Source organism: Coregonus clupeaformis, unplaced genomic scaffold (genome assembly GCF_020615455.1).
Source record: "Coregonus clupeaformis isolate EN_2021a unplaced genomic scaffold, ASM2061545v1 scaf1137, whole genome shotgun sequence".
Taxonomy (NCBI): domain Eukaryota; kingdom Metazoa; phylum Chordata; class Actinopteri; order Salmoniformes; family Salmonidae; genus Coregonus; species Coregonus clupeaformis.
The window spans coordinates 30,034-57,194 of record NW_025534591.1 but is presented as its reverse complement, the minus strand read 5'-3'; the positions used below and the strand labels follow the sequence as shown (position 1 = coordinate 57,194).

Here is a 27,161-nt window from a genome sequence, read left to right as displayed (position 1 = left end):
TATTATTATTATTATCATTATTATCATTATTATTATTATTATTATTATTATTATTATTATTATTATTATTATTATTATGTCCCCCCCCACTTAAAAAACCAAAGTTGCGTCCCTGGATCAGACCAACTCCTTGAAGTTTGCAGTTGTGTCTAAAAAACACTATTTTGTTCAAAACACATTGTATTTGTTTACCCTTTAGTGTGTGTACTTCACTGTATTAATACTTGGGATATCGTTTTTCAACAGGAAAGTTCAAAAATCACTGCCGGACGTCTTTAAAACAAGTAAACTTGGAGTATGAAGTATTTGTAGAAGGAGATAAGATAATTTAAAATCATTGTGTTTTGAACTTACATTGACATTCGTAGCGATAGCAGCAACCTGATTCGTCATAGACTTTCACTGGTGGAAATCCATTTTCACACACAGGCGGTTGTACAGACTCACAGACCACATACGTTGTGGTAATTACACCCCTGTTGCACGTTTGAGTTGTGCAGTTGCCTGTTTTCCAAGTTTCACCATCCTAAAGTCGAAAATGTATGTTTTAGTCCTGAAAGGAAACAAACTACGTACTACACAACACTATGAACTGAGCGCTACACAACACTATGAACTGAGAAACACACCGCCATCTTACTGAGACATGTACTACCTATGAACTGAGAAACACAATTATTCTGTCGAAACTTTATTTCATTACCTTTCTTGGTGGATTGACATATTCACAGCCTCTGGAAGGTGTAGTCGGGGACAATCTAGATGTTGTAGAACGTGTAGCTTCTGTTGTAGTTGAGACAGTGCTGACTGTAGTTGAGACAGTGCTGACTGTAGTTGAGACAGTGCTGACTGTAGTTGGGGTCGGAGATGGACACGGTCTGGCTTGTTTCTCAACAATACAACTTGAGTTACAGTAAGAGGTGAAACACCAGCCTGCCCCGTCAGTCTCGTTGTATATCAAGGAACCTAAACAAAAACATATTATTAGTAACAAATAGATATTAAATGAAGTGTATGAATGCATTATGTAGTCAGATTTGATCATTTTAATGAAGGAAGCTATCACTTACCAGCAGGGAAATATTGTTTTTTATATGTGCAAAAACATAATGTGGTAGGAGTTGGGGTTGGGGTAGTGGTAGGAGTTGTTGTTGGGGTAGTGGTAGGAGTTGTTGTTGGGGTAGTGGTAGGAGTTGTTGTTGGGGTAGTGGTAGGAGTTGGGGTTGGGGTAGTGGTAGGAGTTGGGGTTGGGGTAGTGGTAGGAGTTGGGGTTGGGGTAGTGGTAGGAGTTGTTGTTGTGGGGTAGTGGTAGGAGCCTTTTATGTTGTGTTGGTTTGTGATGACAGTGAATCCTGTTGTTGTGGTAGGGGCTTTGGTGGTGGCTGTTGTCGTTTCCTCAAAGGTAGTCGTAGATGGGGTTGTTGTTGTGGTTTTTTTTTGTTTTTTTGTTTTTGTAGTTAGGGGCTTTTGTGGTGGCTGTTGTCGTTTCCTCAGAGGTAGTCGTAGATGGGGTTGTTGTTGTGGTAGTAGTTGGGGTAGTGGTAGGGGTTGTTGTTGTTGTTGTGGTAGGGGCTTTGGTGGTGGCTGTTGTCGTTTCCTCAGAGGTAGTCGTAGATGGGGTTGTTGTTGTGGTAGTAGTTGGGGTAGTGGTAGGGGTTGTTGTGGGTGGTGTTGATTCTGGACCAGTTGTAATTTCTTCTGTTGTTTCACTTGTTGTGGAATATTTTGTTGTCTTAGTTGTTGTTGTGGTAGGAGTTGTTGTTGTGGTTGTAGTAGTAGTAGTTGTTGTTGTTGGTGTAGTGGTTGTTGTGGGTGTTGTTGATTCTGGACCAGTTGTAAATTCCTCTGTTACTGTTGTTGTTGTGGATGGGGTTGTTGTCTTAGTTGTGGTTGTTGGACTTTCTGTGGTGCTTGTTGTTGGGGTAGTTGTTGTTGTTGTTGTTGTTGGGGAAGTGGGTGTTGTTGTTGGTGGTGGTGTAATGGTTGTTGTGGGTGTTGTCGTAGTTGCTTGGGTTGTTGTTGGGGTAGTAGTTGTGGAGTAGTGGTAGTTGTTGTGGGTGTTGGTCTGTAATGGTTGTTGTGGGGGTTGGGGTTGTAGTATTAGTGGTTGTTGTTGGGGTAGTTGTTGCTTGTGGTTGTTGTTGGTAGTAGTGGGTGTTGTGGGTTTGTTGGTGTAGTTGTGGTGTGTGTTGTGGGTGTTGTTGCGGTATAGTGAGGTTGTTGTAGGTCGCGGTTCTTTGGTTTGTACTTCGGGTTTTACTGCATGGTTCTGGTCTTTAGGTTGTCGTCTGTGGGGTGTGTAGGTGGGTGGTTGTTGGTGTTGAGTAGTTGTTGTTGTTGTGGTTGTTGGGGTAGTGGTAGTGGTTGTTGTTGTTGTTGTGGTAGTGGCTTTGTTGTGGCTGTTGTCGTTTCCTCAGAGGTAGTCGTAGATGGGGTTCTTGTTGCTGTTGTTGTTGTGGATTGGAGTTGTTGTCTGGGTAGTAGTGGTTGTTGGACTTTGTGTGTTGGTTGTTGTTGTGGTAGTGGTGTTGTTGTTGGGGTAGTTTGTTGTTGTTGTTGTGGTTGGTTGTTGTGGGTAGGGTAGGGGTTGTTATTGTTGTTGTGGTGGGCTTTGGTGGTTGCTGTTGTCGTTTCCTCAGAGGTAGTCGTAGATGGGGTTGTTGTTGTGGTAGTAGTTGGGGTAGTGGTAGGAGTTGTTGTGGGTGGTGTTGATTCTGGACCAGTTGTAATTTCTTCTGTTGTTTCACTTGTTGTGGAATATTTTGTTGTCTTAGTTGTTGTTGGACTTTCTGTGGTGGTTGTTGTTGTTGTGGTTGTAGTAGTAGTAGTTGTTGTTGTTGGTGTAGTGGTTGTTGTGGGTGTTGTTGATTCTGGACCAGTTGTAAATTCCTCTGTTACTGTTGTTGTTGTGGATGGGGTTGTTGTCTTAGTTGTGGTTGTTGGACTTTCTGTGGTGCTTGTTGTTGGGGTAGTTGTTGTTGTTGTTGTTGTTGGGGATGTGGGTGTTGTTGTTGGTGGTTGTGTAGTGGTTGTTGGGGTTGTTCAGTTGGGGAATTTTGTGGGTGTTGTTGTTGTTGGTGGTAGTAATGGTTGTTGTGGTTGGGGTAGTGGTTGTTATTGTGGTTGTTGTTGGGGTCGTTGTGGGTGTTGTTGGGTCCTGGGGTAGTTGTAGTGGGGTGTGTTGTTGGGGTAGTTGTTGTGGGTTGTGGTAGGGGTTGTTGTTGTGGTGTAGTAGTAGTAGTTGTTGGGGTTGGTGTAGTAGTTTTTCTGTCTGTATTGTCAAGTTGTTATTTCTTTGTGGTGCGGTTGTTGTATTGTGGTGTTTGTGTAGTCAGTGTTGTTGTTGTTGTGGTAGTGGCTTTGGTGGTGGCTGTTGTTGTTTCCTCAGAGGTAGTCGTAGATGGGGTTGTTGTTGTGGTAGTAGTTGGGGTAGTGGTAGGAGTTGTTGTGGGTGGTGTTGATTCTGGACCAGTTGTAATTTCTTCTGTTGTTTCACTTGTTGTGGAATACGCTGTTGTCTTAGTTGTTGTTGGACTTTCTGTGGTGGTTGTTGTTGTTGTTGTTGCAGTAGTAGTAGTTGTTGTTGTTGGTGTAGTGGTTGTTGTGGGTGTTGTTGATTCTGGACCAGTTGTAAATTCCTCTGTTACTGTTGTTGTTGTGGATGGGGTTGTTGTCTTAGTTGTGGTTGTTGGACTTTCTGTGGTGCTTGTTGTTGGGGTAGTTGTTGTGGTTGTTGGTGGTGGTGTAATGGTTGTTGTGGGGGTAGGGGTTGTTATTGTGGTTGTTGTTGGGTTAGTTGTTGTAGTTGTTGGGGTAGTTGTTGTTGTTGTTGGGGTAGTGGGTGTTGTTGTTGGGGTAGTTGTTGTTGTTGTTGGGGTAGTGGGTGTTGTTGTTGTTGTTGGTGTAATGGTTGTTGTGGGGGTAGGGGTTGTTATTGTGGTTGTTGTTGGGGTAGTTGTTGGCCTAGTGGTTGTTATTTCAGTGGTAGTAGGTGTTGTGGTCCTTTCTGAGGTGGTAGTTGTCTCATTCCCACAAACAACACAACATTTGACTCTGATTTCATAGTTGTAGCATATTGGTGGGATGCCTTGATCCTTGTTGCGGCATATCAGTCCAACCGAGGGATTGCATTCAACCTTTTGACCTAGGTCGGCCAAAGGAACATCAAATCTTTCTTTGGCTCTGCATTGTACTTCCTTGGGTTTACTGCAAATATCTATGGTTTCGAAATCTCCTCCTTCTGGTCCAATTGAAGGATAATGTTTGTCAATCCAGGTTGACCATTCACAGATCAGGCAGTGTGGAGTAGAAGTGGGTGGAGTGGTTGGTGTTGAAGTAGGGGTTGTTGTGGGGGTAGGGGTTGTTGTGGTTGTTGTTGGGGTAGTGGTAGGGGTTGTTGTGGGTGTTGTTGTGGTAGGGGCTTTGGTGGTGGCTGTTGTCGTTTCCTCAGAGGTAGTCGTAGATGGGGTTGTTGTTGTGGTAGTAGTTGGGGTAGTGGTAGGGGTTGTTGTGGGTGTTGTTGATTCTGGACCAGTTGTAATTTCTTGTGTTGTTTCACTTGTTGTGGAATACGCTGTTGTCTTAGTAGTTGTTGGACTTTCTGTGGTGGTTGTTGTTGTTGTGGTTGCAGTAGTAGTAGTTGTTGTTGTTGGTGTAGTGGTTGTTGTGGGTGTTGTTGATTCTGGACCAGTTGTAAATTCCTCTGTTACTGTTGTTGTTGTGGATGGGGTTGTTGTCTTAGTTGTGGTTGTTGGACTTTCTGTGGTGCTTGTTGTTGGGGTAGTTGTTGTTGTTGTTGTTGGGGTAGTGGGTGTTGTTGTTGTTGGTTGTGTAGTGGTAGGGGTTGTTGTTGGGGAAGTGGGTGTTGTTGTTGGTGGTGGTGTAATGGTTGTTGTGGGGGTAGGGGTTGTTATTGTGGTTGTTGTTGGGGTCGTTGTTGTCGTTTCCTCAGAGGTAGTCGTAGATGGGGTTGTTGTTGTGGTAGTAGTTGGGGTAGTGGTAGGGTTTGTTGTGGTTGTTGTTGATTCTGGACCAGTTGTAATTTCTTCTGTTGTTTCACTTGTTGTGGAATACGCTGTTGTCTTAGTAGTTGTTGTGGTTGTAGTAGTAGTAGTTGTTGTTGTTGGTGTAGTGGTTGTTGTGGGTGTTGTTGGTGTAGTGGTTGTTGTGGGTGTTGTTGGTGTAGTGGGTGTTGTGGGTGTTGTTGGTGTAATGGTTGTTGTTGTTGTGGGGGTTGTTGATTCTGGACCAGTTGTAAATTCCTCTGTTACTGTTGTTGTTGTGGATGGGGTTGTTGTCTTAGTTGTGGTTGTTGGACTTTCTGTGGTGCTTGTTGTTGGGGTAGTTGTTGTTGTTGTTGGGGTAGTGGTAGGGGTTGTTGTTGGGGTAGTGGGTGTTGTTGTTGTTGTTGGTGTAATGGTTGTTGTGGGGGTAGGGGTTGTTATTGTGGTTGTTGTTGGGGTAGTTGTTGGCCTAGTGGTTGTTATTTCAGTGGTAGTAGGTGTTGTGGGCCTTTCTGAGGTGGTAGTTGTCCCACAAACAACACAACATTTGACTCTGATTTCATAGTTGTAGCATATTGGTGGGATGCCTTGATCCTTGTTGCGGCATATCAGTCCAACCGAGGAATTGCATTCAACCTTTTGACCTAGGTCGGCCAAAGGAACATCAATGTTTTCTTTGGCTCTGCATTGTACTTCCTTGGGTTCAATGCAAATATCTATGGTTTCGAAATCTCCTCCTTCTGGTCCATTTGAACGATAATGTTTGTCAATCCAGTCTGACCATTCACAGATCAGGCAGTGTGGAGTAGAAGTGGGTGGAGTGGTTGGTGTTGAAGTAGGGGTTGTTGTGGGGCTAGGGGTTGTTGTTGTGGTTGTTGGGGTAGTGGTAGGGGTTGTTGTTGGGGTAGTGGGTGTTGTTGTTGTTGTTGGTGTAATGGTTGTTGTGGGGGTAGGGGTTGTTATTGTGGTTGTTGTTGGGGTAGTTGTTGGCCTAGTGGTTGTTATTTCAGTGGTAGTAGGTGTTGTGGGCCTTTCTGAGGTGGTAGTTGTCCCACAAACAACACAACATTTGACTCTGATTTCATAGTTGTAGCATATTGGTGGGATGCCTTGATCCTTGTTGCGGCATATCAGTCCAACCGAGGAATTGCATTCAACCTTTTGACCTAGGTCGGCCAAAGGAACATCAATGAATTCTTTGGCTCTGCATTGTACTTCCTTGGGTTCACTGCAAATATCTATGGTTTCGAAATCTCCTCCTTCTGGTCCAATTGAAGGATAATGATTGTTAATCCAGTCTGACCATTCACAGATCAGGCAGTGTGGAGTAGAAGTGGGTGGAGTGGTTGGTGTTGAAGTGAGGGTTGTTGTGGGGGTAGTGGTAGGTTTTGTTGTTGAGGTAGTCGTAGTAGTTGTTGGGTTAGTGGTAGGAGTTGTTGTTTGGGCAGTGGTAGGAGTTGAGAAAACAAATACTGTTGTGGTCGGTGCTTGGGTGGATATCTGTGTTGTTGTAACACTAGGTGGAGTTGTGGTGCCGGGGCAGGGTTTCATATTCCGGACAATGGTTCCGTTGGTTTTGCAGATGGCAGTAATACAGGTCCCATCACCGTCAGTTGTGTTATATACGATAGCTCCATACGGGTATGTTCTGCCGTCGTATATACAATGGCAGGCTGCAATATGATTTTCACAGTGAACAAGTTATTATCATGTAATCATCTTGTCATGTTACCTTCTTGGTAATGAAGGCTAATGTTTCAGTTTGTAACAGTTTTCCTTACCTTCGATATCATAGCTGCAATTGGCCTTAGTTGATGAGCAAAGACTTGAAAAAGAAAGCAGGGGGTTTTAGTACCTTTGAAAGTCGAATAAGATGTTATTTGTTATGATTTGAAAGCACTGTTATATGTTTACATTTACATTTTAGTCATTTAGCAGACGCTCTTATCCAGAGCGACTTACAGTTAGTGAATACATATTTTTTTATACTGGCCCCCCGTGGGAATCGAACCCGCAACCCTGGCGTTGCAAACGCCATGCTCTATCAACTGAGCTACATCCCGGCCGGCCATTCCCTCCCCTACCCTGGACGACGCTGGGCCAATTGTGCGCCGCCCATGAGTCTCCCGGTCGCGGCCGGCTGCGACAGAGCCTGGATTCGAACCAGGATCTCTAGTGGCACAGTTAGCACTGCGATGCAGTGCCTTAGACCACTGCGCCACTCAGGAGTATGTTCACAATAAGGTATTAACAGGTCAGATCCCAATAAGGTATTAAGAGGTCAAATCCCAATAAGGTATTAACAGGTCAGATCCCAATAAGGTATTAACAGGTCAGATCCCAATAAGGTATTAACATATCAGATCCCAATAAGGTATTAACAGGTCAAATCCCAATAAGGTATAAAGAGGTCAGATCCCAATAAGGTATTAACAGGTCAAATCCCAATAAGGTATTAACAGGTCAAATCTCAATAAGGTATTAACAGGTCAAATCCCAATAAGGTATTAACAGGTCAAATCCCAATAAGGTATTAACAGGTCAAATCCCAATAAGGTATTAACAGGTCAAATCCCAATAAGGTATTAACAGGTCAAATCCCAATAAGGTATTAACAGGTAAAATCCCAATAAGATATTAACAGGTCAAATCCCAATCTTTGAAAAGCTAAATCAGTTGAATGGTAGGAAAACGTCTTTGTAGGGGGACCATTGACATCGCCTTATCTCACCAGAAACATAGGTATATAGAAATATACCAACCATGTTAAATACTATGTAATGTAAATACAGTATCTATGTATATGTCAAAATGCTGATATAAAAACATACCATCTCTGACAGTTCTCCTTGGAAGGTATAACGTCATCCTCGTTGTAATGTGTTCCATCTCCATCGTAGCAACCACACTTCTTGATAGGGACACACTTCATGGTACTTTCTTCTAAATAAGGCTGGTCCGGAGGACATTTTGGATAGCAACCTTTAAGATAAACAGTCAATTTAATCCAGGACACCGGCACAGATTAGAACATGCTCATGGTATCTAGTTCTAACACCAAAGCTGGATACGATATTTAAATATTTTGTGTTTAGTTTTTCAGTATAGATAGACAAGGGAGGAGGAGTCATTACATATTTTATACTGTACATTTGTTTTACAACTTGGCATGTAATATGGTCTAAATCAAAGGCCCAAGCTGTTATGAAGGGCTGTTAGTTACCTTCCAGTGCAGGGATCTGACTGGAGCATGTTCCTGAGGGATTCCTGCAGGTCTTCATACAGGGGTCTCCACACGGCTGATAATGCCACTCACACTCACCAATAGGGTTGTAGAAATCACAGAACAGAGCTGGGGAAATTAAAACATGTCACCAATAGGGTTGTAGAAATCACAGAACACAGCTGGGGAAATTAAAACATGTCACCAATAGGGTTGTAGAAATCACAGAACACAGCTGGGGAAATTAAAACATGTTACATTTTAACCAGGGTCCCAAACGAGGAATGATTAAACAGTTACACATACAAATCAGTATTTCGCCCCAATAGCAAAAACAATCCCACCTATCCATCAATCAATTGTCCCACTCAAAGCAAATGACTCACGGCAGATATCTGGTGTTCTCCACCTGATACAAGCCCCTGCCTCGTTGCAGGCCTGGGCGTAGGCTGCTACAGCAGTACAGAAACATTCACAGTCTCCCCCAGTGTCACAGGCACACGAGTCCCTCACACAGGCATCATGGAATGGGGTGGGGTCCACCTTTTAGGAAGATGCATTTAGCCATCATTTATTTATTCAATGCATTGCCTTGCTTGTTGAACAGACTACAGATGAACTCCTGATGATGATGATGATGCATTAACCATATTGACCCTGTGAAGTCTATAAACTCTTGTTGAAGCATTAACCATATTGACCCTGTGAAGTCTATGAACTCTTGTTGAAGCATTAACCATATTGACCCTGTGAAGTCTATGAACTCTTGTTGAAGCCTTAACTATATTATTGTACTTATGCACTGTCACTATGGCTGCGTTTACACAGGCAGTCCAATTCAGATATTTTACCAATTATTTGTATATCTGATACCTATCTGATCTTGTCCTTAATGTGTAAACAGCAACAACAACAACAAAAAACATGGAATCTGATCTTTTGAGCTCTGATTTATACCACTTCCATATGTGGATCTCAAACCTGATTCAAACCCGATTCTCCATGCGACCTGCTCAGATCTGATGTTTTTTTCTCTAAAGTGGGGGTTTTGCACATGACCTGCCATTACCATGACAACCACCCCAAAATGTAAAAGACAGGAAATAAGCATTGCATCTTTGTGCTAAAGATATCTTCAGAGGCTACAACCTGAGGTTTCTTATATCTCCTAAATATACGTCAGACACTTCAAAACTTCATTCCTTATGATTTATTTTTTGACTGTATTTTTTTTTGCCATTTATGAAAGTGTTATTCAATGTGTTTCTATGGGCTACAGTAGTAAAGGCCAAATTCAATATTTTATCAAATATTTTTTATATATTTTTTTTTGAAACCTAAAGGGGTCCTACATTTCTAAATCAAATAGCTAAATGATCAATGGTATGACCATCTTAAAACAATTCCATATGTAACCCCCCCCCCAGAATGTATCTGCTGTACTCTCTATTGTATGTATAGGTTATGCAAATGAACGTATCTATATCTGTATCTTTTTGTCTTTGTTTTTTGAGCTGCACTACGTCAACTTCCTAACAACTTTGGTTGGTATGGCAATAAAGTGTTGAATCTATCTTGACTAGTATCTGCTGTTTACTGTACCTCTGAGTGGCAGGCTGCGAACACTTTACTGGTGATGATGCTGCAACGTTTCAGAGACCAGGACTCCCTGTATGATCTTAAAGCGCATGGGTTCTTTATGACATCAGCGTTGGGGCAACTAGTTGACACTTTCCAGCTGTTCCCAAACTCCAGAGCGTCAACAACCACTTCCTGGTTTCTGGACGTGAAGTCGTTCTTTCCATTACCGTCGTAGTTTCCACACAGACCACACACTTGGCCCTGGAAGGAGAGAACATGGTTAATATAACATCACATGTTTAATTATGAGTACACTCCCCTATTCCCTTTGATCAATTGCTAAACAAATATACAGTGCAGTCACTGGTTGAATATGTCCTATTCTAGTCACTCACCTGGAAAGTCGAGCTGAGTTTGATAAACAGGCTATTCTTCTTATCCCACATGAGGATCAGGCCATTTTCAGCCTCAACAACAACATACAGACCGATAGAGTGGACCTGGTATGGCACGTCTACCCCATTCTCTTGTTTGATCACTTTTACAGATTCATCTGCCAGTATGATCTCATTGTTCTGAAAGAAAGAAACAGAATGTGTTCATTTTATTGCTAATGTAAGACTAGTAGACAGGGTTACACTGTCCAGGGTTACACTGTCCAGGGTTACACTGTCCAGGGTTACACTATCCAGGGTTATACTATCCAGGGTTACACTGTCCAGGGTTACACTATCCAGGGTTACACTGTCCAGGGTTACACTGTCCAGGGTTACACTATCCAGGGTTACACTATCCAGGGTTACACTATCCAGGGTTACACTATCCAGGGTTACACTATCCAGGGTTACACTATCCAGGGTTACACTATCCAGGGTTACACTGTCCAGGGTTACACTATCCAGGGTTACACTGTCCAGGGTTACACTGTCCAGGGTTACACTATCCAGGGTTACACTATCCAGGGTTACACTATCCAGGGTTACACTGTCCAGGGTTACACTATCCAGGGTTACACTATCCAGGGTTACACTATCCAGGGTTACACTATCCAGGGTTACACTGTCCAGGGTTACACTATCCAGGGTTAAACTGTCCAGGGTTACACTATCCAGGGTTACACTGTCCAGGGTTACACTATCCAGGGTTACACTGTCCAGGGTTACACTGTCCAGGGTTACACTATCCAGGGTTACACTGTCCAGGGTTACACTGTCCAGGGTTACACTATCCAGGGTTACACTGTCCAGGGTTACACTGTCCAGGGTTACACTGTCCAGGGTTACACTATCCAGGGTTACACTATCCAGGGTTACACTATCCAGGGTTAAACTGTCCAGGGTTACACTGTCCAGGGTTACACTGTCCAGGGTTACACTATCCAGGGTTACACTGTCCAGGGTTACACTGTCCAGGGTTACACTATCCAGGGTTACACTGTCCAGGGTTACACTATCCAGGGTTACACTGTCCAGGGTTACACTGTCCAGGGTTACACTATCCAGGGTTACACTGTCCAGGGTTACACTATCCAGGGTTACACTGTCCAGGGTTACACTGTCCAGGGTTACACTATCCAGGGTTACACTGTCCAGGGTTACACTGTCCAGGGTTACACTATCCAGGGTTACACTGTCCAGGGTTACACTATCCAGGGTTACACTATCCAGGGTTACACTATCCAGGGTTACACTATCCAGGGTTACACTATCCAGGGTTACACTATCCAGGGTTACACTGTCCAGGGTTACACTATCCAGGGTTACACTATCCAGGGTTACACTGTCCAGGGTTACACTATCCAGGGTTACACTATCCAGGGTTACACTGTCCAGGGTTACAATGTGGTGGTGCTGGGTTTTACACTACCCAGTTTGTACACAGATACAACATGTCGATTTTAAATTCTAATGTACAAATACATATGGGGGTTTTGTGCTGCTATCAATTCTGCTCGAAGACAATTCTAAGCAGGCACTCTGTCAGTCAATCTAGCCTGCTAGCAAAAACGCATAGACTTCAGCAATGCAATTACATTCGCTGCCACCGCCGTCGACATTGTGCCAAATGTCCGGACTTGTCTATTACACCTTTAATGCATTTATGAAGCCGTTTATGAACAGCGGTTCCTACCCCCAAGAAGAGCTTGATGGCCTTGGAACAGGTGGTGCCAGTGGTTCCACAGGGAATGTTCTCCGTGATCACTCTAAAGGTACCGTTTGGATTGTTGCTGCAGTAATCCTGCAGGATGTATTACAACACAGAATCAGAAAACCTTTAACGCTTAGTTATTATCATTACTATATATTGATCAATAATTAGAAAATATGTGGACCGTACATAAAGTAGGGTTTTTATTAAAATACAAAATCAAATCAAAGTATTGTTCCTTAATCATAAATGCTAATGAGTATTGCCCTACCTGAGTAAGAGTGTATTCACAATCTCCATTGAAAGTGAACCTTTCCTCATCAAAAGTGATGAAATGCCCATCCCCATATATGGCACACATCCCATCACACTGGTTATTGGTACAATGCCATTTCCTCCCTTTGCAAGTGCTACAGTGATGCAAACATGATCACATGTCAAGATTATAGAGGGAAACATTTGACACTTGTATTTGAAAATATCCAAAAGAGGAAGAGGAGGGGCAGAAGCCGATGTTACCAGGTATTGCAGTCTACTTTGAGTGTCTGTCCAGGTTGGTAGTAGACTCCATTGTGAGAACAGGGACATAGGTCCTCCTCGATGCATCCTCCATTTCCATCAGACAGCAGACCAGCAGGACAAACACAGCCTGATACACAGTCTGCACTGATCTGGAACACACAATGAAATGACATGAAATAGGGAAGGACTGATATTTAAGTTGACAGTGTGCCTGTATGTCCCTGGGAATGACATGTGGGCATTATTTGTCAAATGGATCAAGTGTTTTTAAAGGACTTTTAAAGATGATCTCCTTGATGTTCATGGAGATCAGGTTCTCTGTAAACGTTACAGATGTCTGCTCAAACAGAAACCTTCTAAAAAGTCAATCTCAGTGCACCATCGGAGGATGTCGTTTGGATCCTGGGCCTAGCTATGTCTAAGGTTATAAATAATTTGATCAATCTGAGACTGTGGTAACATAACATTGTCCTTGTATGTTTTTATTAAAATGTGTTGTAAGGCATGTTTTTATTAAACGTGTTGTAAGGCATGTCCCATTGTAGACTTACACATTGACTGTCTAGTGTTTGACAGCTCTTCTGGCACTCTGAGCCCTTGGCTCCGGGCCCTGCACTGGAGCAGTTGAAGAAACCCATTGGTTCTTCACAGGCTGTAGGGAACAAAAGTAGGCTTTATACGTTAGTAGGGACTCAACTTCCTTGTTCATGACTCAACTATAGAGTCTTGGTTGTGAAGTGATTTGCTGTATTTGGCAAATAAAGATGTGTTTCCGAATTTCGTCGTACTCACATGAATGTTTTTGTTCTCCAACACAGCTTAATTTCCCATGTCTGCATGAGCTGGGTGGTTAAGAGGGGTACAAGAGGAGGGGGTTAAGCATGGTTTAGCATGCCTCTTGCAGTAAACCAAGACTTGAGAAGAAGACAGTCGATTTCTAAATATTTGAATAGAGCCACGACAAAGAAGACCATCTGATTTTCTGAGATTTTCTTTCACATGCCAAGCAAGTCCTCACCAAGTAGCCCCATAGATCCTGGTGGCCTCTCCAGGGGGTACTACCGTGCCTCCATAGTAGCAGGAGCAGAGTGAGGCAGGGACACAGTCTCCCTGGTCATTCAGGTAGGTTCCCTCTGCACAGCCACAGCCATCCACAGGCACATGGTCTAACTGTTCAATTCAATTTAAAATGTTATTTTATCCCTGAGGGGAAATTACTTTGGGCATGTCTGCAACTACAACAACAACATACACAACAACAACAAGACAACAACAGCAAAACCACAACAAAGACAACAACAACATACACAACAACAACATACACAACAACAACAACAACAACAACAAGACAACAACAATCTTAGACACCAAGACATTAATAAAATGAATAATAATAATAATATTAAATAAATAAAAGTGATAGAAATGAGATGTCCATGTGAATGTACCTGGCAGGTAAAGTCTGGCTGGCTCAGTGAACGACAGGTGCGGTCACAGCTGGTCATGGTGTAGTCATAGACCATTGTGTCGGGGCAGAGAGAGGTGTACTTCCCTGTGGAAACAGTATGGTGATTCAACATTTCATTATATGTTTTGGGGTATTTCTTTTATTTTGTTTTAAAATAAGAGGGTAAACCCTGAACACTGTGGGTAATTAGGAGGGGAAACCCTGAACACAGTGGGTAATTAGGAGGGGAAACCCTGAACACAGTGGGTTAATATAAAGGGGAAACCCTGAACACAGTGGGTTAATATAAGGGGAAACCCTGAACACAGTGGGTTAATAGGAGGGGAAACCCTGAACACTGTGGGTAAATAGGAGGGGAAACCCTGAACACAGTGGGTTAATATAAAGGGGAAACCCTGAACACAGTGGGTTAATATAAGTGGAAACCCTGAACACAGTGGGTTAATATAAAGGGAAACCCTGAACACAGTGGGTTAATATAAAGGGGAAACCCTGAACACAGTGGGTTAATATAAGGGGAAACCCTGAACACAGTGGGTTAATAGGAGGGGAAACCCTGAACACAGTGGGTTAATATAAAGGGAAACCCTGAACACAGTGGGTTAATATAAGTGGAAACCCTTCATTAATTCATTAATTCATTTTGGGGGTTCTCTGATGTTTATCTTACCACAGGTGGTGTTTCTCCATCCACTGAGCAGGACACCTGCAGCAGCACATGCACGGACATAGGAGGAGACCGCAGCACACATGCACTCCTCACTCCTCTCACAGTTACAGCTGTCATATAGGCAGATCTATAGGGAGAGAAGAAGAAGAAGAAGAAGAAGAAGAAGAAGAAGAAGAAGAAGAAGAAGAAGAAGAAGAAGAAGAAGAAGAAGAAGAAGAAGAAGAAGAAGAAGAAGAAGAAGAAGAAGAAGAAGAAGAAGAAGAAGAAGAAGAAGAAGAAGAAGAAGAAGAAGAAGAAGGAGAAGAAGGAGAAGGAGAAGGAGAAGGAGAAATAGAAGATAGTTCAGTTATGTGATGTGTTAATGAAGAAAACTACTGTTTTCTGAAATCACACACAAGCACAGGACAATACTATTTGAAAACATCTTGAAAAATCTGATGACATGTTTTGAGATCTACATTAGGTTACATTTAGTAATACATTAAAATGATACATTTTAATATAGAACTTCTTGAATGATAGAGCTTTGGGATAACTCTGTAATTAAAGAGCATTTGACAAATTAAAATCATCATACTTACTTCCTTGTAGTACTTTGGGTTGATCTCAGTGTGGCATTGGGAAAATATTCCTGCAGGATCGGACAGCATCGAGCACCAGTGCTTGGCATATCTCTCTGTAAAACATATGAGATATGAGCAACATTTAACATTTAAGCACAAAGTACAAAGAGTTTTTATCTAGGCTTTACTGTGCATCTCAGTAGACATACGTAAGTGTCATCCCCAAAAAGTGTCCCAAGGCCTTGATAAAGGCTCTCTACGCCGAAACATAAGCAAACAATACAAATGTTTAGTTAGAAAATAAACTCTGATCTATGCACAGAGTGATCCTTTTTCTACCACTGGGGTAGAGTGATCCTTTTTCTACCACTGGGGTAGAGTGGCCTTTTTTTGACCCCAGATGGATGGATTATCTTGGCAAAGGAGAAATGCTCACTGACAGGGATTTAAACAAATTTGTGCACCAAATTTAAGAGAAATACGTTTTTGTGTTTATGGAACATTTCTGGGATCTTTTATTTCAGCTCATGAAACATGGGACCAACACTTGTCATGTTTTGCGTTTATATTTTGTTCAGTGTATATACTTTGGGGTATTTTGGAAATTCTCCCGCGACCCTTTTTTCATATCAGGCGACCCCACAATGGTTCACGACCCCTAGTTTGAGAACCGCTGCATTAGACATACGTTAGTGTTTTTAAAGAGGTCGAAGGAGTACCGTTCTCTACACTCAGACTGCATGGGATCTCAAAGCTCTGTGTCACATCAGGGCAGCTTGCTTTGGTCTTCCACGTGTTGGCGAACGTCACAGCGGTTCCTTCCACCAGTCCATTGATGGTTCTGAAGTCGTCAGCTTGGACGCTGTTAAAGTCTCCGCAAAGACCTGGATAAGAGGTACAAAACAATATAACAGATTCATTAAAGTGGTTAAAACTAACATTGACTAAAGATGCAATGCATCAAGTATTGTTAGTTTATTAATAATTGTTTCAGATGAGGTTTGACTGAACCCCCCCAAACAAGTGGTATATTACAATAACAATAGTTTGACAACCAATCAGCTTTTATAATAACAATGCATGGGATTTATATAGCGCTTTTCAAAGACCCAAAGACGCTTATCTTTCACGAAGACGTTGAATGAACTGAGAGAAACATACCCTGGGTTTGTTCCTTGTGGGAGCTGCTAGCTATGATGTAGACCTGCATTATAGGAGTTAGCTGGACCTCTAGACGCAGCCCATAAGAGGTATGCACAACGATGTAGAACGTAGAGGGCTGAAAGATTGTTACATTCGCTGTGGAAAATATACACAAGTTCTAGTCACAATCTGGTGGACCATTAACTTTTAGCTCCCCCGTTGTGTTGTGGGATGCTATTGGTGTTACATGATGCTAAGAAAAAAGAGACAACTCAATGGGTGACATGTCTGGTGGGTTTCAAACAGAAGTTTATACTGATTCATGACAAAAATAAAATAGACAGATATCACATTTCTGTATCCCTTTTCTCAAGTTGCCATCAAGCAGTAACTCACCCATGAAAAGCGGCAACTGAGAAAACATCTTGTTGACAAAGACCCTTCCACTGGCCTTGATGACGACCGAGAGACTCCCCTGGTGATAAGGAGTGTGGAGTCAATTCCATTCAATACAGAAAGTAAACATTTACATTTACATTTTAGTCATTTAGCAGAAACTCTTATCCAGAGCCTAATTCCAATACCAATTCCAAATGTTCCTCACTGAAAAACAATGAAGAGAATTGGAATTGGGATTTCAGTTTACTGCCTGAATTGACTGGAATTGAAATAGAATTGGCCCTGAAGTGGTGATAAGAGTTACTGGCAGCAGGAGAAGTCTCAACGTTGAGCTTTTTTTCTCTAAACATATACAACATGGTTTGATGTTGATGTATTTTAATATGACACTATCAGGTGGGTGTGTCACTGCAGAGAGGCTAACTTACCTTGGACTCTGGAATCACCAGGGTCACAGCCTTTAGGCAGGTCTCAGTGTCCGTATTTCCACATTTCACTATGTCACCCAGGACTGTGAAAGCAGTGTTGTTGGTTTGCTGGGGACAATTGGCACAAGGTATGACAGTAAAGTTAAGGAAACTCATTTTTTTTTAACACACTACTTACTACTTGCATACTTTCAGTTCTAGGGAATTACAGTTCCTTCAGAATGTATTCATACCCCTTGACTTATTCTGCATTTTGTTGTCTTACAACCTGAATTAAATAATAAGAAGAAGAAGAAGAAGAAGAAGAAGAAAATAAAATAAAACAGGGATATTCAATGTCTGCTTTTTAAATTTGTACCCATCTACCAATAGGTGCCCTTCTTTGCGAGGCATTGGAAAACCTCCCTGGTCTTTGTGGTTGAACCTGTGTTTGAAATTGACTGCACGACTGAGGGACCTTACAGATAATTGTATGTGTGGAGTACAGAGATGAGGTAGTCACTCAAAAATCATGTTAAACACTATTATTGCACACAGAGTGAGTCCATGCAATATATTATGTGACTTGTTAAGCACATTTTTACTCCTGAACTTAAGGTTTGCCATAATAAAGGGGTTGAATACTTATTGACTCGACATTTCAGCTTTTTCTTTTAAATTAATTTTTGAAAAACATAATTCCACTTTGACATTATGGGATATTGTGTGTAGGCCAGTGACAAAAAAAACACACTATTTAATCCATTTTTAATTCAGGCTGTTACACAACAAAATGTGGAAAAGGTCAAGGGGTGTGAATGGAGGCAGGGTATATTATGGTGCAACTTGATTGAAAAGTTAGATTTTATTTATGAGATGAATATGGATAGTGATAGCAATGGTATGTACAAGCACCGCCAATGCAAGTGGATGCCACCGGTCGGCCGCAATCTATGCCGGATGTGGCCCGCTCGTGGGCCAGTACATGTTCGCTAGCGAGTCAGGAGTTAAATCTACTAAACATACAGTATGCATTAGTATGGAGTCATATCAGTGCCAACTGAAATGGAGTCTGAATTTAATAATTTGTGTTAAGAAATCAAATTTGTATTCAATATTTCTGTTGGCACTAATATCACTCCATACGTTAGTTTAGATCCCTAGCTTGGACATACAGCGGGAGCAGTCTCCATACGTTAGTTTAGATCCCTACCTTGGACATACAGCGGGAGCAGTCTCCATACGTTAGTTTAGATCCCTACCTTGGACATACAGCGGGAGCAGTCTCCATATGTTAGTTTAGATCCCTACCTTGGACAGGACATATGAGCAGTCTCCATACGTTAGTTTAGATCCCTACCTTGGACAGGACATATGAGCAGTCTCCATACGTTAGTTTAGATCCCTACCTTGGACATACAGCGGGAGCAGTCTCCATATGTTAGTTTAGATCCCTACCTTGGACAGGACATATGAGCAGTCTCCATACGTTAGTTTAGATCCCTACCTTGGACAGGACATATGAGCAGTCTCCATACGTTAGTTTAGATCCCTACCTTGGACAGGACATATGAGCAGTCTCCATACGTTAGTTTAGATCCCTACCTTGGACAGGACATATGAGCAGTCTCCATGGAAGGTGTAGTCTTTCCCATCATAGGTGGTGATGTGGGAACCTCCCACTATGGAGCAGGTAGCTGGACAATCTAGATCTGTACAACTCCACTGGCCTTGGTTACAGGTACTAATGGAGAGAGACAGTCAGTTTAGCCTACAGCACACACACATAGACACACACGCACACATCCAGCTCAACACACATAGACACACACGCACACATCCAGCTCAACACATCCAGCTCAACACATCCAGCTCAACACATCCAGCTCAACACATCCAGCTCAACACACACGCACACATCCAGCTCAACACATCCAGCTCAACACATCCAGCTCAACACATCCAGCTCAACACATCCGGCTCAACACATCCGGCTCAACACATCCAGCTCAACACATCCAGCTCAACACATCCGGCTCGACACATCCGGCTCGACACATCCGGCTCAACACATCCAGCTCAACACATCCGGCTCAACACATCCAGCTCAACACATCCGGCTCAACACATCCGGCTCGCACACACACACAATAATTCAGTGTATATAAATACAGTGCAGCTCTTACCATGTCTGGCATGTTCTTGAGAATGATTGTCCAGGCTGGTAAGACTGTCCGTTGTGGAGACAAGAGCACTGGTTCACAGCTACACAGCCAGTCAGATTGAGGTCATCAAACACGGTTCCTATGAGAAAGGCATTCAATACATTTAGTCACCTGGTTCCATAAATTACATTCAATACATTTAGTCACCTGGTTCCATAAATTACATTCAATACATTTAGTCACCTGATCCCATAAATTACAATAAGTACATTTAGTCACCTGGTTCCATAAATGACATTAAATACATTTAGTCACCTTGTTCCATGAATGAAATTAAATACATTTAGTCACCTGGTTCCATAAATGACATTAAATACATTTAGTCACCTGGTTCCATAAATGACATTAAATACATTTAGTCACCTGATAATAATAACTTGACCAATCAGATTCACGGGCACAAAGCACATAATCTAGCAAAGCGCGTGCCGCTCCACTGTCCTCCGATATTTGTTTAGCCAACATGATAACATATCACTCCCGACATACACAAGCAAGAACCCTTGACAGAAATGCTGCAGCAGCCTCCACCTAAACTATAGGGGAAGAAAATGGGACTATTTCTCAGTCTGATCAACTAGACTACTGATAACAACTGCAGCCTCCAGCTGCATAGGCCACAGCCAATGTCCCCTCCTGCCCTCTGGCCAGGGGAAATATGTGGTAATGTTATGTAGCCAATTTATAGCCCATTTATTTGTTTCTAGAGAAAATGTGAATGTGATCAAATTCGGTTTAGGCTATATTCAAACTTGGGCTTGCTGGCTAGGCTCCCTTGATCTTTTAAATCCAAAATGATTAACTGAAATTAATCAAACAACACAATACTGAAGACATAAATAGACTGTGTGAGTTACTTTTTAATTGCAGTTGCAACGATGCAAACCTGCATAAAGCAAGCTCCGCCCTGTGACTTCTATTGTCCAATTGCAGTGGTTGATGGGTAACGGAAAGTCGTTTTCAAACATATTTCATATTAAGTACAAGGTTGCTGCAGTTTGACAGGATTTTCATCCTCCCTAGGGCCAGGAGTTTTTCCAGAATTTCTTTAAAACCATGTGCCCTGTTTAGAAAATATCTGCATACCAAAGCGGCAGGTAGCCTATTGGTTAAGAGCATTGGGCCAGTAACTGAAAGGTCAATGGTTTGAATCCCTGACCTGACTAGGTGAAAATCTGTCAGTGTGCCCTTGAGCAAGGCACTTAATTAACCCAAACTGCTCCTGTAAGTTGCTCTGGGGGCAGTTTGTAAAACATGTGGGTCCAAAATCACTGATGCATTGAAATTGGCATTAAACACTTAACCTTTGACTTGAGGACTCGAAACCCCAAATTAGGGAGCTGAGCTGTGGAACTTGGGACTTACCCATTATTACTTGGGACTTGACTCGAGACTCGAAAGTTAAGACTTGAGACTTGCAAAATTGTGACTTGATCCCATCTCTGTTAAAATCAGTGAGTGTGCAGTACCGGCAGGGCAGAAGCATCCGTCGGTGAGATCACATTTGTATATTTTTTATTGCTACTTTAAAAAAGTTACATTGCTGACGTATGATGTTGTATTCAGTATATTAGTGCATGTACCGGCAGGGCAGAAGCATCCGTCGGTGCAGTGTTCCTCACAATGCTGGTTCCTCTCTGGGTTGGAGCAGGTATCAGTGCAGGGACTAGCACACTCCTGGTACTCCATGTTGAAAGGACACGTCTCCACTGCTCAACACAGACAAATAACCCTAATCAGAAATCTGTTTCCAAGTCTTCATTACTTCAGATTTTCACTTTAGTCTTTTATTGACATCAACTAAGTGGAAATTGGGATTTGCTCCTCAGTTTTCCGTCACGTAAATGTAAATACCAGCATCTCGAAGAAGAAGAAGACACTACAGATGACCTAAGGCAAAGCATTATTGCATGACCAAAGTGTTTACTTTGAGTTCCAACAGAACTGTTCCAATACAAAGACAAAACAGATTTCCCTTACAGCAGAACTCCTCGGTCTTCCACTGTTGGGGTTTCCCCCCTGCGTGAGCACACTGGCGGGAGTACTCTGACATGGTGGGGCAAGCGCAGGTGGCACTGCTGCTACTGTTGCCACAGTGACACATGTCTGCTGCACAGGCCTTGATGAAAGAGTCTGTGGCAATCAGCTCCTTACAGCTACTGAAGGCAAGGCTGGTGAGAAGCTGCTCACAAAGTTCGGTCTGAAAAGGACGAAGAAGAAGAAGAAGAAGAAGAAGAAGAAGAAGAAGAAGAAGAAGAAGAAGAAGAAGAAGAAGAAGAAGAAGAAGAAGAAGAAGAAGAAGAAGAAGAAGAAGAAGAAGAAGAAGAAGAAGAAGAAGAAGAAGAAGAAGAAGAAGAAGAAGAAGAAGAAGAAGAAGAAGAAGAAGAAGAAGGAGAAGAAGGAGAAGAAGAAGAAATTACTAGAGGCAACATAGAGGGGATTTTGTACTGATCAAATGTCAGCCATGAGGATGTTGATATTGATATTTCAACTGACATTCCAAGATCTTACAATCATGTTTAAATGTAATGAATACGAAATCTTAAATGTTCAGCTCAGCTCTAGACGTGTAAATACCTGGTCTTCACACTGCTCCTTGGGACCAGGGATTTCTGTACAGGTCTCTGTTGGGCCATTCATCTTCCAAAGATCACCATAGTCGATTATGTTGAGATGAGCATCTGTGGGAAAAGAAACAGAGTTTTATCTATCTCTGTCATCATGTGTTTTGTGTTTTTTGTAACGCTTTCTTAACATGGTAAAATACTTTAGGACCTGTTCCTAAGCCATAGATTGAACCCACACATTCATAAGCAGAACAGGAGCATAATCCGCCCCCCCCTAAGACATTTGGTGATTGTGTTTACCATTCTTAATGAACTCGTCATAAATCTGGACTCCGTTGAAGTCTCCACACAGCCCACACGTCTGATTCTGGAACTTTGAGTTCAGCTCCACCTATAAAACCAAAGGAAGATGACTGAGGTTTAACGCATTGCAAATATGTCCATTTCACATACAGCCAGCTGTACATGCACCTACAGCAGTTCATATGTATTGACATTTCACACACTTCATCATGAGTTGAGGCTGTTCTAGCCTGGGTACCAGGCTGTTTATGCTAACATTCCACTCCTTGTACCTGTGCTACAAGCATTTCGCTACTCCCTCTCTAACTATCATGTTGTTAAAACCTTTTAAACTCTTATCATGTTGTTAAAACCTTTTAAACTCTTATCATGTTGTTAAAACCTTTTAAACTCTTATCATGTTGTTAAAACCTTTTAAACTCTTATCATGTTGTTAAAACCTTTTAAACTCTCATCATGTTGTTAAAACCTTTTAAACCGTCTTCACACCATTCTCTGTTCCCACTCTTATCCCAACAGTTCCACTAACACTGATATGTTCCCACTCTTATCCCAACAGTTCCACTAACACTGATATGTTCCCACTCTTATCCCAACAGTTCCACTAACACTGATATGTTCCCACTCTTATCCCAACAGTTCCACTAACACTGATATGTTCCCACTCTTATCCCAACAGTTCCACTAACACTGATATGTTCCCACTCTTATCCCAACAGTTCCACTAACACTGATATGTTCCCACTCTTATCCCAACAGTTCCACTAACACTGATAAGTTCCCACTCTTATCCCAACAGTTCCACTAACACTGATATGTTCCCACTCTTATCCCAACAGTTCCACTAACACTGATATGTTCCCACTCTTATCCCAACAGTTCCACTAACACTGATATGTTCCCACTCTTATCCCAACAGTTCCACTAACACTGATATGTTCCCACTCTTATCCAAACAGTTCCACTAACACTGATATGTTCCCACTCTTATCCCAACAGTTCCACTAACACTGATATGTTCCCACTCTTATCCCAACAGTTCCACTAACACTGATATGTTCCCACTCTTATCCCAACAGTTCCACTAACACTGATATGTTCCCACTCTTATCCCAACAGTTCCACTAACACTGATATGTTCCCACTCTTATCCCAACAGTTCCACTAACACTGATATGTTCCCACTCTTATCCCAACAGTTCCACTAACACTGATGTTGCTCTACATTCACTAGCTAACTATAGACCGTGTTCATCAGGACCAGTATATTGCAGCAAAGCATCACATACATTTGACATTTAGCAGAGACTCTCATCCAGAGCGACTTACAATCAGTGCATTGAACCAAAGCAGGTAAAACAACCGCATATCACTGTAGTGTGACAGAAAACACATTGAAATGAGTAAAGCAGACTGAACACATACCCAGAGGGAATCATGTCCATTCCACATGACGACTAACCCCAGCTTGGCTGTGATCTTCACATAGGAAACGGTCCTCTCAATGAAGACGTTGAACTGACCAAATGGTATGGTGACCCTAGGGGAACAAAACAATACAGTGTTCATCAGAGGGAAGGGTTGGTATTCCAACAAGGGTCAACATTGTTCAACTAAACTTCAGAAAAAGAGTTTTACCTCTGAATGCTATACAATTCATGCTTTTAGATCACTGATCACTGATGAACCTCCCTGTTGCCCGTTGAAACTGACATTATGTAGATTATGTTAAAACAGCAAAAAGAATTATGATCCAACACTACATCCATGATATTAATAAAAACAATTTTTAATGTATGAATTCTTTGTACAAAAGTAGCAACTGAATGCAATTGAAGCAAAAATTTAAAAAAACTCTCCATTCGTTTTGTTTCCCTACAGTTGATAAGATTGATCTCTGAATAACATTAATTCCATTGGATGTAGTTAAGTGGTAACAAACCGCCTATAATTTGCTTCCTCTATTACAATTTATTTTACACTAAATTTAAGAGCCAATGGTTTTACACATCTAAGAGCCTTTGTTGACTGAACTGTGAACTCACTGTTTTCCGTTGACACTGACGTTACCATTGGCCAGTTCCACGAAGGTTCCATCCAGCTTCAAAGACACCTTAATAAAAAAAAAAATAATAATAATACATTTTATTTGACAGATGCCTTTCAGGACATCTCAAGGTCACCTTACATTAAAATCATAGTGCAATTTAAAAACCAATCAAAGGACTGATCCCAAAGGAATACCTTGGTTATGGTGGGCAGCCCGTCTACCTCTCCCCGCTGCAGCTGAACGTTGAAGGCCTCATAGCCGCTGCTGCTCTTACACAGCGACGTCAGCACGTGGTTACAGGTGTAGGGCAGCTGGAAGAAGTCTCCATCGTAGGTTTTGTAGTGGTAGTTACCCCATGTGCTGCAGACCTGCCCGTTATGAGTGGGACTCACTCCTGCTGCATGGGGGAAATGTACTGTATAGTTGCACCATTCATGTCTGAATATGAGATGTAAAATATAACAGTATAATATAGATATTTGAGTATTAGGTAACATATATGTAAAAAAGAATACCTGACAAGATTTGCAGTTTGGAATCATATAGACTCCCAATGGAAGTCATATCTGGAATCATAACTGGAAAAAGACAGGGAACAAGTCTTATTTAGCTTCTAGTCCAGCTCCTCTTTAGTTCCTAAACTATGCTACATGAATTATCCTAAGGTGATATTAAATGGCATTTTATCATATCTTGTCTTATATTTTCTTACCAGTCTCAGAATATGCAGCAGACAGTCCGAAGAGGAGAGCAATCCACGGCTTTACCCATTGGAGTGCCATGATGGTTCTTCTAACGATGTCCTCCTGGTCCACCTGAACAGGTAATCTACCTGCTCCTACTGATAATGTATGGCACCAGGTACCTGCTTTTAAACTACTACACTCAAGGAAGTACCTACACTCAGGGAAGCACCTTGATGATGCTGGGATAGTTGACTCTGTATTTAAGGAGGGGACTGATCAAACTTTAGGCGTTACCATTGTTCTGTCCGTCTGTCAGAGATCAGATTAACTTCACTGTAAGTGACATTGGGTAATGTATTAAGCATAATAGTCCTTAGATCACTATCGATATTCCTGAGAAGTTGGTTGCGTCCCAAAAGTGTACCCTATTCCCTATATAATGACTGTACATAACATTAAGAATCCAGGTGAAAGCTATGATCCCTTATTGATGTCACTTGTTAAATCCACATCAGTCAGTGTAGATGAAGGGGAGGAGACAGTTTAAAGAATACATTTTAAGCCTTGAGACTATTGAGACATGGATTGTGTATGTGTGCCATTCAGAGGGTGAATGGGCAAGACAAAAGATTTAAGTGCCTTTGAACGGGGTATGGTAGCTGGTGCCAGGCGCACCGGTTTGTGTCAAGAACTTCAACGCTGCTGGGTTTTTCACGCTCAACAGTTTCCCGTCTCTATCAAGAATGGTCCACCACCCAAAGGACATCCAGCCAACTTGACACAACTGTGAGAAGCATTGGAGTCAACATGGGCCAGCATCCCTGTGGAACGCTTTCAACACCTTGTAGAGTCCATGACCCGACGACTTGAGGGTGTTCTGAGGGCAAAGGGGGGTGGGGAAGGGTGGGGAAGGGTGGGGAAGGGTGAGGAAGGGTGGGGAAGGGTGGGGAAGGGGGGGGGAAGGGGGGGGAAGGGTGCAACTCAATATCAGGAATGTTTTGTTCACTCAGTGTATAGTGCACTACTTTGGAACAGAGTCCTGGTATAGGGTATAGGGTATAGGGTATAGGGTATAGGGTATAGGGTATAGGGTATAGGGTATAGGGTATATGGTATAGGGTATAGGGTATAGGGTATAGGGTATAGGGTATAGGGTATAGGGTATAGGGTATAGCGTATAGGGTATAGGGTATAGGGTATAGGGAATAGGGTATAGGGTATATGGTGTATGGTATAGGGTATAGGGTATAGGGTATAGGGTATAGGGTATAGGGTATAGGGAATAGGGTATAGGGTGCCATTTGGCGTTGATTACAGTAAACCCTTATGTAAACAATGATCAATGGAAAGACAGCTTTTACAGAAAACCAAGTGACGGGGCTGCCGTTTAGTTATTTTTCAAATGAAGGAGTGGGCCTTTGTATGACTAATTGATTATGCACTGTCCATCTGTTCACGCTGATCTTATGGTTTTACCTGCTTTTTAATATATTGTACGACATCACATTTTACGTATGTTCTGCATATGTACAAAGATGTTCAAATAAACCTTTAAAACCTGATGGGATGAACTTCTTTGAACTTCAGTGTTACACAATTCAATGGTGGTTTAGTACTTGTCCTGTTTCATGGCCTGTTCTTGGAAAAGAGGGATGATCGTTAGTGTTAGTCTGCTTCACAGCCAGGCCTCACCACAGGACCACAAAGTTATAGGCTCAATCCCAAATGGCTTCCTACTCCCTACGTAGTGCGCTACTCCCCATAGGGCTCTGGTCATGAGTAGTGCACTAGTTAGGGAATAGGGTGCCATTTGGGACACAAGCATAGATATCCTACAGCTGTTCAAACACTGGGTTGTGTCTTCAGATTATTTGTTTTTGGTTGGAGGACATTTTTTAACATCAACTCCACCACCCAGTCATTGCTAAATGCTCAGAGCTCTACTGAAGCATTAAATCATACAGGATATGACCAAATATTGACTTGGCAACTTATTTACAATTCCTCATCTGCTTTTGGTGACCATACCGTACAGTCACGCAGTAGAAGTTGACGGGTCTAGCTCAGTTCAATTATAATTCACTGAAATATTTCAGAACTATACTTGTACTAACAGGATGTCTGTTGTGTTAGAACAGAGTAGTGATACTTCAGATAGAACAGAGTAGTGATACTTCAGAACAGAACAGAGTAGTGATACTTC

The 27,161-nt window shown here is 42.1% G+C and overlaps 2 protein-coding genes across 2 annotated transcripts; both read right to left on the bottom strand.

The window, feature by feature from the left end:
* Positions 1-1,396: 1,396 nt before the first annotated feature.
* On the bottom strand, positions 1,397-5,345 carry LOC123486321 (mucin-2-like; the record flags this gene model as incomplete). Its single annotated transcript, XM_045217595.1, has 2 exons — positions 1,397-1,577; positions 3,364-5,345. Coding segments are annotated over 2 exons (2,163 nt in total), but the record flags the coding sequence as incomplete, so codon positions are not given.
* A 424-nt stretch (positions 5,346-5,769) lies between these two features.
* Positions 5,770-25,151, bottom strand: LOC121562661 (mucin-5B-like). Its single transcript, XM_045217593.1, has 32 exons — positions 24,985-25,151; positions 24,788-24,850; positions 24,467-24,669; positions 24,268-24,335; positions 23,648-23,762; positions 22,220-22,310; positions 21,930-22,033; positions 21,333-21,552; positions 20,936-21,061; positions 19,314-19,431; positions 18,733-18,871; positions 17,149-17,256; positions 16,718-16,796; positions 16,340-16,477; positions 15,898-16,062; positions 15,197-15,291; positions 14,616-14,742; positions 13,926-14,029; positions 13,496-13,647; positions 13,270-13,319; positions 13,029-13,129; positions 12,475-12,626; positions 12,227-12,365; positions 11,938-12,045; positions 10,203-10,382; positions 9,829-10,068; positions 8,613-8,769; positions 8,227-8,355; positions 7,835-7,985; positions 6,785-6,828; positions 5,929-6,676; positions 5,770-5,779 (listed from the first exon to the last, which is right to left on the bottom strand). Exons 1-32 carry the CDS (start codon positions 25,052-25,054, stop codon positions 5,770-5,772), a joined length of 4,494 nt encoding a protein of 1,497 aa, XP_045073528.1. The 5' UTR covers positions 25,055-25,151.
* Between the last annotated feature and the right edge of the window lie 2,010 nt (positions 25,152-27,161).

What these genes read in the sequence shown, in the direction of transcription:
- LOC121562661 (XM_045217593.1), bottom strand. Translation starts at nt 25,054, where the DNA reads ATGGCACTCCAATGGGTAAAGCCGTGGATTGCTCTCCTCTTCGGACTG. An exon ending in TGGAGAACAAAAACATTCAT is followed by an intron (nt 13,130 to 13,269) that starts GTGAGTACGACG and finishes TGTTCCCTACAG; the next exon opens with CCTGTGAAGAACCAATGGGT. An exon ending in AAGGAGAACTGTCAGAGATG is followed by an intron (nt 6,829 to 7,834) that starts GTATGTTTTTAT and finishes TTCTTTTTCAAG; the next exon opens with TCTTTGCTCATCAACTAAGG.